This window comes from Triticum urartu, chromosome 3, assembly GCF_003073215.2.
Source record: "Triticum urartu cultivar G1812 chromosome 3, Tu2.1, whole genome shotgun sequence".
NCBI classification, from domain to species: domain Eukaryota; kingdom Viridiplantae; phylum Streptophyta; class Magnoliopsida; order Poales; family Poaceae; genus Triticum; species Triticum urartu.
The window spans coordinates 661,925,313-661,939,488 of record NC_053024.1 but is presented as its reverse complement, the minus strand read 5'-3'; the positions used below and the strand labels follow the sequence as shown (position 1 = coordinate 661,939,488).

General features: G+C 46.3%; 1 protein-coding gene across 2 annotated transcripts; it reads right to left on the bottom strand.

Annotated features, from left to right (window-relative positions):
* Positions 1 to 4,626: 4,626 nt before the first annotated feature.
* On the bottom strand, positions 4,627 to 7,427 carry LOC125549028. Of its 2 annotated transcripts, none has more exons than XM_048712529.1 (2): positions 6,806 to 7,427; positions 4,627 to 4,962 (listed from the first exon to the last, which is right to left on the bottom strand). In XM_048712529.1, exons 1-2 carry the CDS (start codon positions 7,344 to 7,346, stop codon positions 4,802 to 4,804), a joined length of 702 nt encoding a protein of 233 aa, XP_048568486.1. In that variant the 5' UTR covers positions 7,347 to 7,427; the 3' UTR covers positions 4,627 to 4,801. The 2 variants fall into 2 exon arrangements, with proteins under 2 accessions (XP_048568486.1, XP_048568485.1); XM_048712528.1 differs by having other exon boundaries at positions 4,629 to 4,962; positions 6,803 to 7,427.
* Between the last annotated feature and the right edge of the window lie 6,749 nt (positions 7,428 to 14,176).

Here is a 14,176-nt window from a genome sequence, read left to right as displayed (position 1 = left end):
CACTCAGCTGAACATTCTCAGGATCATGCAATTCAACAAGGACTTTGATGCGGATTTGGTAGCTCAATTCTATGCCACCGTCCATCTTGGGATGGATGTCGACAGGTCTCTGACATGGATGACCAATGGCAAGCTGCTTTTTGTCAAGTGGAAGGCTTTCATGGAGTTACTTGATGTGGTGGATACTGGGCTTGAGACTCCTGTCGGTTTCCGTCCTCACCGCAATGCTACATCCACCCACAAGCAAGCCCTTTGGCCCTACTGCACTGTGAAGGTTCACCCAGTCACTCAGAAGAAGACCTATGAGCTGTCTCCGTATCTGGACATTCTTCATCGCATATTCTGTGAGACTCTCTTCCCTCGGATCGGGAATCTGGATATGGTCCACTCTTACCTCGTGGACATGCTCCTTTTCTGTCAGCATGAGAAGGAAGCAAGCACTGGAGAGAGCCTGGATATCTCTCATGTCATGTGGTCTGAACTTCTATCTGCCGTGTCTGAGCGCAAGTGTCCTATCTATGGTCCATTCATCATGAGGCTCATTGAGAGGGCCTGGGCACAGACTTATCCCAGACTGTTGCTGGAGACTGGAGACTTGGTGTCTCATGAGATCAAGCGTCTGAGGAAGAAGGACAACTGGACAGCGCCTCACACAGGAGGTCCATCTGCTACTGCTGCCACAGGGGGTCCATCTGCTGATGCTGCTGCTGTTGCCATGGGGACCGAGGGTGAGGCTGCTACAGATGATCATGAGGAGAACTTTGGCCCCTCTAGTGCAGAACCGTCGTGGGCACAGAAGCTTAAGCGCAAGATGAAGAAGCTTTTCTGCATGGAGTCTCATGGTCAGTACATGACTCATGTGGCGGAGAAGCATGCCAGGACGCGCCACAAGGAGCTCATGCGTCAGATAGGAGCAACAGTTGCCAATGGGTCTGAGGGTCAAATCACTGAAGAGGAGGACTAGATTCATCAGAATTGCCACTGGACCGACTCCGATGCCGAGCAGTTTTCGACCCACGATGAAGATGCAGAGATGTGATGTTCGAGCTCTTCCACCTCCCATCACCTGGAGTCGTAGTGTCACTCTATGCCCTTTTTGGTGTCTCGCTGCCAAAGGGGGAGAGAGTGTAGGGATTTGCCTCTTGTGTCGTGTTTTGTGTCGTCTTGTGGTTTCTTGTGTGTTCTCTTGGTGTCCTTCTTTGGTTTGGTTTGGTGTGAGACCTAAGCTCTAGACATATGGTGTGAGACATATGCTCCCTATCGCTACCTTATTACTTATGTCATGTCTGAGTACTGTAGTTTATTGTGAGATGCATGCTTGTCCTGTTTATTCAATTCTCTCATATATCTTGTGCTTAGTATTGTTGGACTATAAAATATAGGGGGGGTTTTGATCCGAATGTGTGGGTCGTGCCATCTCTTGGTGCACACATTCTGGGGGAGCCCGTCTATATTTTGTAGTTCTTAGCTTTCTTCGTTTTATTTCTTTTCCTTGCACAAATCCCTAGTTGTCATCAATCCACCAAAAAGGGGGAGATTGTTACGGCATATCTCTCTCAAGGTAGTTTTGGTGATTGATGACAACATGTTTGCGGACTAATCTTGTGCTTTGAATAATTCACAGATTCTCCCCTGGCACGAGATGCCTTCTTCCCCTCGGAGTGTATTTCAAGACGGTGTAGCTCTTTCGTTTCTTTCTCGGTGGACTAGTTGCGTAGAGGGCACCGTACTATCAAGAGGGGGTCAGCTGGGGTTTTGCATGGGTGAAATCATCACGTACACATCTGCTTCTCACCCTCCGAGCATTTCCTTTCCATTGAAGAGATCTCTCCTCTCTTCCTTGTCCTGTCTGGGTCTAAGCGGTAGTACCACGCACCCAGCGGTAGTACCGCTGAGGAGCCAAGCGGCAGTACCGCTCCGCAGCGGTAGTACCGCCCTTGGCTCCACAGCAGTAGTACCGCTGGGGGCCTGGCACCTCCGCCGTGTCCTCAGCATATTTGAGAGATCCCTTCTCTCTCTCTCTCTCTCTCTCTCTCTCTCTCTCTCTCTCTCTTGTCCCAGCGGTAGTACCGCACTGCCTGCGGTACTACGGCCGAAGGGTCACAAGCGGCAGTACCGCTCCACAGCGGTACTACCGCCCTTGACCCCACTGCCGTAGTACCGCTGGGTAGTCTGGGTCCTACCGCCTCGATTCGAGAGGTCTTTTTCTCGTGTCGGGTTTTGCGGCACTAGTCACGGTTGTAGTGGCGGTAGTACCATTCTAGGAGCGGTAGTACCGCCCTACCACCGCGGTAGTACCGCAATTGGGTCCGTTCCCTACTAAGTCTCCTCAGCGCGGCAGTACCGCTGGGTGGCGCGGCAATACCGTCGCCTGGCGGTAGTACAGCCCCCTCTCAGCGGTAGTACCGCCCTGTGCGGGGCTGGTTGGTGGGGGGCAACGGGATTGTTGCCCCCAATATAAAAGGGAGTCCCCTTCCTCCTTCTCACCTACCTCTTCCTCCCCCAAGCTCCATTAAATACGCCAAGCTTCATTTCCGCCCGATCTATCTCTCTAGCCAATCAAATTTGTTGATTTGCTCGGGAGTGGTTGAGAAGGCTCCGATCTACACTTCCACCAAGGGATTTTCGATTCCCCCACTCATCCCTAGTGGATCTTGCCACTCTTGGGTGTTTGAGCACCCTAGACGGTTGAGGTCACCTCGGAGCTATATTCCATTGTAGTGAAGCTTCGTGGTCTTGTTGGGAGCCTCCGATTAAGTTGTGGAGTTTGCCCCAACCTTGTTTGGAAAGGTTCGGTCACCGCCTTCAAGGGCACCAATAGTGGAATCACGGCATCTCGCATTGTGTGAGGGCGTGAGGAGAATACGGTGGCCCTAGTGGCTTCTTGGGGAGCATTGTGCCTCCACACCGCTCCAACGGAGACGTACTTCCCCTCAAAAGGAAGGAACTTCGGTAACACATCCTCGTCTCCACCGGTTCCACTCTTGGTTATCTCTTACCTTTACTTGTGCAAGCTCTTTATTGTTTGTACCCTTGCTTGCTTGTATGCTTGGTGTTATTGCATCATATAGGTTGCTCACCTAGTTGCACATCTAGACAACCTACTTTGATGCAAAGTTTAATTTGGTAAAGAAAAGCTAAAAATTGGTAGTTGCCTATTCACCCCCCCTCTAGTCAACCATATCGATCCTTTCAACAAGCTTGTCATGTGATAAAGTATTCATCATCCCAAATAGCCACTGTTTTGTGCTTGGGTCTGTCGTAGCAATTAAGTGCTTAGCTAGGTCGCCATCAACCAAAGCACAAACACACCTCGACGTCATGCACTCGAGTAGGGAATGACACCATGAGTCTGTCGCTCCACACAATTGACAACCATCAGATTGTGACATATGTCGATGATGCCAGGCGTCTTTGGTCCGAATAGAATACTTAGCCAGCCTCCACAAAAAAATTGTGTAGCTTTCCTCGGACATCCACCTGCCAGAGCTGCTTCCATCCATTCTCCTCGTCTCTAGAATCGAAGGAGCTCGCATGCCCATCGAGCCAAGCCTCCCACCCGCGGTGTGTGTGGGTGAGCATGCAGTATGCCGACCTCACTGTGAAAACCGTCTTCTCGAAATTCCATGCCCAGAAATCCACATTATTTCTAGTACAAAGCGGTATGCTCAAGATTGCGTCCACGTCCATGGAGTTAAAAGTTTGTTGTAATACCTCCCTATTCCATGAGGCCTCGACATGGTTTATGAGCTCACTAATGAGGCTGGGGCGGACCGTCGCGAGGAACACAATTGGTCTCATGTTTTCCTCTCTAGGGATCCAGTTTTCCTACCAAATATCGATGGAAGAACCGTCCCCAACTCTTCGGATCAAGCCTTGGTGTAGCACATCTATTCCTTCAATTATTGCTCGCCATATATGTGAAGGATGGTTCCCAAGTTTGGCTGACAAAGTATTACCAGCGGGGAAATAAATAGCTTTCAGCATCATCGAACAAAGAGGGTGAGGACATTGTAGAATGTGCCACGCCTGCTTAGCAAGCAACACTAGGTTGAACAGCTCAAATTCTCTGAATCCCAATCCACCCAGAAACTTGGGCTAGGTCATGTCCTTCCAAGAAACCCATGACGTCTTCTTTTGTCCTTCCTTACTTCCCCACCAGAATTGCCGTACAAGTTTATTCAGGTGCTCGCATAAGCCTCTCGGTAATTTAAAACACGACATAGAGTAAACTGAAACCGCCTGAGCCACTAACTTGATCAAAACCTCTTTGCCAGCTGAAGAAATTTTTTTTGTCATCCATTCTTTAACCTTGTTCCATACCCCGTCCTTTAAATACTTGAAAGCCCCCTGTTTAGAAGAGCATACATCAGCGGGCATTCCCAAGTACCTATTGTCATTCAAGGTTTCATTGTTCACTTGAAGAATATTTATGTTCTCATCTCTGACATCTGTTGGGCAATTTTTGTTGAAGAAAAGGTGGGCCGCAAGTGGAAGGAGGGAGGGCATAACTAGGCCATCATGCTGGCTAATTGGCCATTTACGAGTATTCACACCGAGCCACCCAAGCAACGTGCTTCCATCTAGAGCCCAACTTAGCAAAAGTTGAATCCTAGAGTTCGTCATTCTCCCGAATTCCCAATTTTCTTACCTTCAAGATTTTTTAAGAAATGGGAATGTTTTCTCCATAATGCATAGGCTCAACCTTCGGTTATTACATAGTTACAGCCTCCAGCTGATTTAAAGAAACCAATAAATGGCCCAAATAGAACACACATTGTTCATGAGCATGGAATGAAAACTAGGCACAAATTCTTTTGTTAGACATCCACCCAAGGTTAGCTAAGATCTCCATGATTGTTGTCTCCAAGGTTCGGCATGCCCATCTCATTCTCGTGATGTTCTCCTCTTTTCCCACAACAACACCCACGACCTGCTCCGGTGTGTTCCACCGAGGATCACCTACATATATGAATTTGTCCGCTTAAAAAAATACCATTTCAAGTTAGCCAAAATAGCCCAATATAAGGCAGGTGCCCCAACCAGAACTTAGGTTCTCATTCGTGGGTTAATATTAGCCAATCGACCTTTACATATATATATCTGAGGTACATTAAGGGGATGGCAAGACCAAAGCTACATGCACGGTTGTCCAAATTGGCAATCTACAAATAAATGTTGGATAGTTCATTATTGTTACAAATACAACAAAGAGTGCTCCCTTATCAATTAGTACACTTTACTAGATTATATCTATACCAATACAAAAAAGACCCAAAGGGGCAGATCCAATTAATCTCGGCCATCAAATCATGTCAATCCAACAACCTAGATTGCTTCAATGTCGAGCACTCAACATGTTTAGCGTGCAGTTAATCTCATACCAAATATAGTGCTAATCACATGATAACACGTAATTAAATAATACCCTACTTAATATCCGCATGCACTTAATATACTTTCAGATTAACGTGCATTGCACGTACACATTGACTAGTTTTGTCAAAATAACCACCGTACCTAATGAAAGATCCTAATCCTTGAAGGTATTTTAAATGAGCATTTAACATGCATGGTTCCTCGTACCTCTTTTTTTAATTTTAACATGATCCCTCTTACATCCTCTTTTCACATCGGGTAAAAAAGGTAAGAGTTATCAGACCCACTACTTAATGAAATCAACGGCACAAATCTATTTTATACTTTTACCTCTCATGTGAAAAGACAAGGTAAGAGGGACCAGTTAAAACTGCTCTCTAATTTTATCACAATCCTTTGGATCAACAGTGACATATATTTTTCAAGATTAAGCAATATCTCTACTCTTATAGAAAACAGAGTTGGTAATGATGGTGTGCCTGCCATCCTACAATATAAGCCGTCCGATCTATATCTGACGGATAGGAAGGAAACTATGACAATTTTGCAAAAAGATACCCGCACTCCTCTCCACATTTGCAGATAAGGCATTCCCTCGTTCATCCTTATCTCTCACAAGATAAACTACTCATATAAATGCATCTTGATGTTTCGTGCAACACACGGGCAACTTAGTAATACTCCACACACTAATTAATGAGGGCACACGTCAACCGAAAAAATCTACGGAATTTCATTTCAGGACATGCTTAATTCTCTATGTCTTCAATTCTTCATATAGAAGCAGCTAAAAAATTCCTTTTTGTGTAGATTTAACTAGCCAATTTTCTGCATGAGACATTTGAACTTCTTAGCATAGAAAATGTTAAGATCCCTTACAATATTGGTTTGTGTCTGCCCCTGATCTGGAGGTGGCCGGGTGAAAAGGGAAATGTTAGAGCAGTGGCAGAGGAAGGATCTTAGATGGGTGTTCAGTGATCAATATAGCTGGTTCTATATGAGAACGAAAGATTAATAATGATACATATTAAAACAAAAATAGTGATTGCACTAGAGTGACTGTGATGTATATCAAATAGTGAACTAGAAAATAATTTTTGCATCACATGTCCATGCTTTCTACTCTCTATTACTGTATATACATAGTATAGCTTCCCAATCAATGTTCTTTTGCCAAAACTCGGTTGTAATGTACTCCCTCCATCTTATAATATAAAAGCGTTTTTGACATATATTGATGTAAAAAAATACTATTATATTATGGGACGGAGAATGTAGCAAATCTGGCTCTCTGAGTGATGTAGGAATTTTTCATAGTTTTGTTCTAGATCTAGTCTGTGAGAGAGAGAGAGAGAGAGAGGGGGGGGGGGGGGGGGGGGGGGGGGGGGGGGGGGGGGGGGGGGGGGGGGAGCAAAGGAGTTACTACTGGGGTCGCCGTGCTGGAACTGCTCCATGATGTCGTAGTCGTGGAAGTGTGCGCTGCAGTTGCACGCGCCGCCGTCAACCGCGGCCTCAGCCATCCTCTGGAACGGGCACAGCCTCTGCGCCTCCTCGAAGGCCAGCGCGATGCAAGCGCCGCAGTCCGGCGACTTGACGTCCTGGTGCCATGAGCAGTAGCCGGAGGCCACAATCCGATTGGGGCTCTCGCCGGCGTCGTCGACGTATGAGCGCCCGCACGCGCCGGCACCGTCGCGGCAGGACTCCCTGTAATAAGAGGAGCCGCTGGATTCCGCATTCGCCATGGCGGGAATGGTGGCGACGAGATGGCGCAGGGTGGCCTCGTACGCGCTGCCCGGAGCGTACGTGCCCATGTCGTAGGTGCCCACGGCGACGGGCAGGACGACGCCGCACTTGTGACTAGGCTTGAGGGCCAAGCCGTAGTCAGAGGCGGACGAGCTGCTATCGGTTCCGGCGGCTAGCGCCGGGAGGAGCGATGCGAGCAGGATGAGGACCGCGGCGGTGGCCATGGCCGGAGAAAGACAAGTAAGTGTTTGGGTTCGATTAACGGGAGGATGGCGCTCTGATCTGCTGAGGTTAGACAATGTATATGTTGTGGATTAGCTGAGCTCTTAATTAAGAGTGGCTGTCGACCGTTGACTGCGAGCTACCGTCTATCGAGGAGTCAACATCTGCCAGCTGAAAATTATAGGTAGATTGGCTCTCAAGTAAACATGTTCCAGTTGCCCACTATTCAATACGTACTTCAGTTGTTTAATAGGGAATCTGAATATACGTTGGCATACATGGCCGACTCAAATCTTTGACTTTAGACCAATGATTTGCCCCGTCCATGTGAAGATTGCACGGAACTGAGAGTTGAAGTTAGCTTAAGGCCATGTTTGGATCCCTCCAGTTTTTGAAAATTGGCTTTTGGAAACTGATTGATTGTTGGAAATATGAGCAATTTACCGAATGATTTTATTAACAGAAATACTAGATAAAGCATGACCAGAATAGTAGTGATAGGGATTTTGGATCAGTAATTAAGAAAACTGCAGAACTTAGAAACAAACTCAGTATCCTATGAAGATCCCCTTATTCACCTATGCGAGATAGAGAAATTCAGAAATGTTTAGAGGAACTTGACGAGGTGCTGCTCAGGGAAGAGCTTATGTGGAGACAAAGATCTAGAGCTACCTATTTACGTGAAGGGGATCACAACACAAAATGGTTCCAAAGGAAAGCTACTTGGAGGAAAAAGAAAAACGAGATTACTAAGCTAAAGGACAGCAGCGGTGTCTGGAAGGAAGATAGCAAAGTGGTCAGAGAAATGATATGGGAGTTTTTCCAGAATCTTTACAAGAGAGAGAGATGTGGAACCACATGAGTTACTGGACCTGGTTGAAAAGAGGGTCACGGACAACATAAACAGCAGATTAACAAGAGCGTTCACGGTGGAGGAGATCAGTGACACGCTCTTCCAGATAGGCCCGCTCAAAGCGCCGGGACCGGATGGGTTCCCCGCCCGGTTTTACCAGCGGAATTGGAATGTGTTGAGAGAAGACGTCATAAATGGAGTGTTGGATTTTTTGAGAGAGAGACGTTGCCGGAAGGGATTAATGATACAGTGATCGTCCTCATCCCAAAAGGAAAGGACCCTCAGTCTTTAAAGGATTATCCGCCAATTAGTTTATGCAATGTCATTTATAAAGTGATATCCAAGTGCCTCGTCAATCGCCTCCGGCCTTTTTTGGATGATATAATTTCCGAGACGCAAAGTGCGTTTATCCCTGGACGGTTGATTACAGATAATGCTACCATTGCCTTTGAGTGTTTTCATAAGATCCAACACAGCGTCAGCAGACACAATACCCACTGTGCGTATAAACTTGACTTAGCGAAAGCGTATGATAGAGTGGACTGGAACTTCTTGGAGGGGGTCCTGCAACAAACTGGTTTTGATCCGAATTGGATTTCCTGGATTATGCACTGTGTCCGGTCGGTCAGGTATTCAGTCAGATGTAATGGGGAGTTACTGGAACCTTTTATTCTGTCAAGAGGTTTACGGCAAGGTGACCCACTTAGCCCTTATCTCTTTCTTTTTGTGGCCGATGGCCTAGTGACACTCATGAAGAAGGAGACCGAGGCGGGAAACCTGACACCCATCAAAATTGCTAGAAATAGCCCAGGCATTTCAAACCTCTTGTTTGCTGATGATAGTTTGATTTTCTTCAAGGCCACGGTGGAGGAAGCTGTTACAATGAAAAGGGTTTTATCCACGTTCCAAAGATGCACGGGCCAGTTGCTGAGTGAAAGTAAGTGTTCTTTTCTTTTTAGCGAACAGTGCCCTGAGGAAGTTAGGGATAATATAAAAGAGACCCTGGGAGTGGTATCATCATCTTTTGAGAGTAAGTACTTAGGACTACTAACTCCAGAAGGAAGAATGAAAGATGAGAACTTCCAGCCAATCATGCATAGATTCAGGAAAAGATGCAGTGATTGGTCAGAGAAATACATGGCATATGCTGCTAAAGAAGTTCATGTCAAATCGGTTGTGCAGGCACTCCCTTGCTTCACCATGGGTGTCTTTCTATTATCCAAAGGTTTTTGCGATAAGTACGAGAAGATGATCAGAAACTTCTGGTGGGGTGATGAGGAAGATCACCGCAAGGTTCATTGGATGTCATGGGAGCATATGATTCAGCCTAAGCGGGCAGGAGGTATTGGCTTCAGAGATATGCATCTGTTCAACTTAGCACTTTTAGCAAAGCAGGTTTGGAGGCTGATCCAAAAGCCAGACAGTCTATGTGCAAGAGTGCTTAAGTCTAAGTATTACCCTCACGGGAATCTGCTGGATACGGTCTTCTCATCAGATGCATCACCCGTGTGGAGGGGCATTGAGGCGGGGCTAGAGTTACTGAAAAAAGGAATTATTTGGAGGGTGAGGGATGGGAGAAAGATCCAAATTCAGCGTGACCAATGGATCCCACGCAAGGAGGGTTTGAAGACGGCTTCTTTCAAGAGGCGCTCGCGTCTCCGGTGGGTAAACCAGCTCATCCTCCCGGACAGGAAAGAATGGAACGTGGAACTCATAAATCAAATTTTCCAAGAGTTTGATGCTAACGAAATCTGCAAGATCCCCATTGCAATATCGGAAGTGGAGGATTGCATTGCCTGGCACCCTGAAAAGAATGGAATATTCATTGTAAAAAGTGCCTACAAATTGGCTTATGCTAGTCAAGGGCAGGTTAGTCAGATTCCATCGAGCTCTACAAGGGAGGCAAACGATCGGAGTATTTGGGACCTCGTTTGGAAAGCTAGGGTCCCTCCGAAAGTTAGAATCTTTGGATGGAGGATTGCTACTAATACCCTTACTACAAAGAAGAACAAATTTAGACGTACCCTTGCTCTTGATCCTACGTGCAACATCTGTGGAAATGGTGTGGAAAATGAATTCCATGCAGTAGTTGAATGTACTAGAAGCAGGGCTCTAAGACATGAGATGAGAGAGCTCTAGGCTCTTCCCTCCGAGCTAGCTTTCAGGTTTACCGGTACTGACTGGCTGCAGCATCTGCTCGGCACTTGTTCTGAAGACATGCAGGCGAAGATCCTTCTTTTACTCTGGAGATGCTGGCACCTGCGAGATGATTGCGTTCATGGCAAAGGAAATGAGCTGATTCGTCATTCTGTTAACTTCCTGGTCCAGTACGAGGAGGAACTGAATATGGCTGCCCTTGACATGACTTCGGAGAAAGGCAAAGAGCAGATTACACTGGAAAATGCTGCGCCTAACAAACCTGTTCGGCAAAGCATGCTTTGGACAGCGCCAGCCCCGGGGATTGCAAAAATTAATTCAGACGCCGGCTTCGATCTAGACAATGGTCAGGGTTGGGCAGGTGCTATTGTCAGAGATCACCGTGGCTACGTCTTCTTGTCGGTCGGAATCTTGCTTCCTATTTCGGCGAGCATAGAGGAAGCTGAGGCACGGGCTGCTCTGTTTGGGTTACAGTCGTTGGCCAATGCCTATAATGGACCGATCATTTTGGAACTGGACTGCAAGTCTGTTGCTGAATACTTAATTTCAGAGGAGGCGTGCTTGGCCACTTGCTATGCAGTGATACAGGATATTAAGCAACTGCTTGGGGTATTCGCCTCATACAAAGTGTGTTTTGCTGGAAGGAAGAGCAATGGATTGGCTCATAAGCTGGCGATGGAGGCGAGGATGCATGGAAATTTTCGGATTATTGCAGGAGTTCCTGATAGGCTTAGAGAGTTGATGCAGTCTGAATACTGCCCCGTTACTTGAGTTTGTAACTCTTGTTTCTCAAAAAAAAGAATATTAGTGATAAAACAAGCCATGCGATTTGACAAAGAGAAGGTAAACAACATCTTCATATATGAGCTGTAACTAAACATATCTAGAGCAGACAGTATAGCAAGTTGCATATATGAAATAGTCTAACATATCTGGGGCAAATACTAGAACAAGGAACTATAGCAGGACCTCTAATAGAAAGGAGAAGAACACGTAAAGGACAGCAGCAGTAGAAGCGCTAGACTTGGGGTCGGTGTCCTCGCCTGCCATGTCGTCGAGGAGGTCGTGGACATCGGGGAAGAAGTCGTCATCGGGGAACGGATCGTCCGTGATGAAGCAGCCAGTAGTCGCGCTGAGCGCTCCCCAAAAACCTTATCACCCTTCTCCCGTACAGGACTAAAAAGGTACAGTTTCGGAGGCCTACTGTCCCGGCGTGCGGTGCACGCCGCAAGCCGGGATGAGGAAGACAGCAGCAGCTCAGAAATGGAACCGATGGCGAGGGAAGGAGTAGTTCTGGTGCGTCTCTCTGGGAGGAGCAACCTCCCTTTTATAGGCGCAAGAGAAGGAGGCGAGAGGGCAGCGACGGGAGGCGAAACGAAGAGACGGAGATGAAGCGAACAGCCAGCAGCCGAAGAGCTGCACCGTTCGCATTCGAACTCCACTTTCACAAAAATTTGTTCAGCTTCCGTGTGACCTTTCATATACCCGTAGTGCGTGGCAAAAATTTAGACATCGGCTCGGCTCATTCCCGCAATTCACGGCGCGGTGTGGCGAGGCGGGCGGCGGAGGAGGAGCGCGCGTGGATGTCCCTCTTGTTCTCATGCTCATACAAGTGGGGAAAGAACCTCCCTTATAAGGAGGTCCAACTCCCACTCAACTGGCAATGTGGGACTAAACTTTAGTAGTATCCCTTGCCTTGCACAAATGGGCTAAGTAGGCCTCTAGGATTTATTAGGAATTTCTGAAACTGCTATTGGGCTAGGCCCAAAATAGACAAAATTCCAGCAATCCCCACCAAATCCCAGAGGCACACAAAAATTGCCTTTGATTCCAAAACACTGTTTTATATACCGGTACTGTAGTGGAGACTGTTAAGTTGAACTTCCACCTAAAACTCTATGCTACACTAGTAAGCAACTTGAACAGTGGACTGGGCCTTGAACTGCAAGTTTTCTGCGAATCTAGCTTCACATAAAGCCTTGACCGATACGTGGCTACCGTGGGTCTTCCCCGCGGGTGGAGCTTATGCGTCATACTCCGAGACATTTCATGAGTTTATTAGAGAGAACCCTACTCTCATAGATTGCGACGTTTGACAATCAGACTCATATAGGTGTGTTCTTCAAAAGATGTTCTGCAGGACAACATCTCTGCTTAAATGATCCACTTAGAACACATTAAGATATACATCAACCTGCCATGCAGTTTTAGGAGAGTATTACATCTTCATGGAGTGGTACTGTTAATAGTAAGGATACTCTCCTCTCAGTTGACCAACAGTTTGTCTTCCACATCTAATTCACGGGATCTCCGATCACAAAGAATAGGTTACCACTGTGAACAACTCATATGGTGGGTCTCATACCCATCTCCCTCGATGCATTATCTATCACATTACGTGATAGACCCTTAGTAAAAGGATCTACCAGATTTTTAGACGTTTGGATATAATCCAATGCAATAACTCCAGAGTTTCTCATTTTTCTGACAGAATTTAACCTTCTCTGAACGTGTCTTGATGACTTCATATTATCCTTTGAGCTGCTCACTTTCATGATCACAGTTTGATTGTCGCAGTTCATAAGAACACCCGGTATAGGTTTATCAACGACCGGCAAGTCATTCAAGAGCCGACGAAACCAATCTGCTTCGACCGTAGCTGTATCTAGTGTTGTGAGTTCTGCTTCCATTGTTGACCTCGTTAAGATGGTCTGCTTGCAAGACTTCCAAGAAACAGCGCCACCTTCATGAGTGAATGCATATCCGCTCGTGGCCTTTATCTCATTAGCATCTGAGATCCAGTTTGATTCACTATACCCTTCAAGCACCTTTGGGTGTCCGGTGTAGTGAATTCCATAATTTGAAGTGCCTTTCAAATAACGCAAAACTCTCTCTAGAGCTTTCCAATGCACATCTCCTGGTTTTGAGACAAACCGGCTCAGTTTGCTAATAGCAAAATAGATGTCAGGTCTTGTAGCACTTGCTAAGTACATAAGCGAGCCAATAATCTGAGAATATTTCAATTGATCTCTAGCAATTCTTTGATTCTTTCAAAGTAACACACTTGCATCATAAGGTGTTGGAGAGGGCTTGCAGTCACTATAGCCAAAGCGACTCAAGATCTTTTCCACATAGTGAGATTGAAGCAATGTAATCCCACTATCATCGTCTCTCAACAACTTGATGTTCAGAATGACATCAGCCACTCCTAAATCCTTCATCTCAAAACAGCGAGATAGGAAACTCTTGACCTCCTTAATAACATTCAGATTTGTTCCGAAAATCAGTATGTCATCAACATACAAGCAAAGGATAACTCCCTCGCCCCCACCATGGCGATAGTACACACATTTGTCAGCTTCGTTCACAACAAAGCCTGCAGCTGTTAAAGTTCTTTCAAACTTCTCATGCCACTATTTGGGTGCTTGCTTGAGTCCATACAAAGACTTCAACAACTTGCACACTCTTTCTTCCTGACCATCTAGTACAAACCCATCTGGTTGTTCCATATAAATTTCCTCGTCCAACTCTCCATTTAGGAAAGCAGACTTAACATCCATTTGATGAACGAGAAGACCATGCGAGGAAGCTAGTGAAAGTAGAACTCGAATAGTGGTCAGTCGAGCCACAAGCGAGAAAGTATCAAAGAAGTCTTCACCTTCCTTTTGGGTATAACCCTTAGCCACGAGCCGAGCCTTGTACTTTTCAATAGTACCATCAGGCCTAAGCTTCTTCTTGAATACCCATCTGCATCCTATAGGTTTGCAACCATAAGGACGATTAGTTATCTCCCAAATTTCATTCACCAAGATGGAATCCATC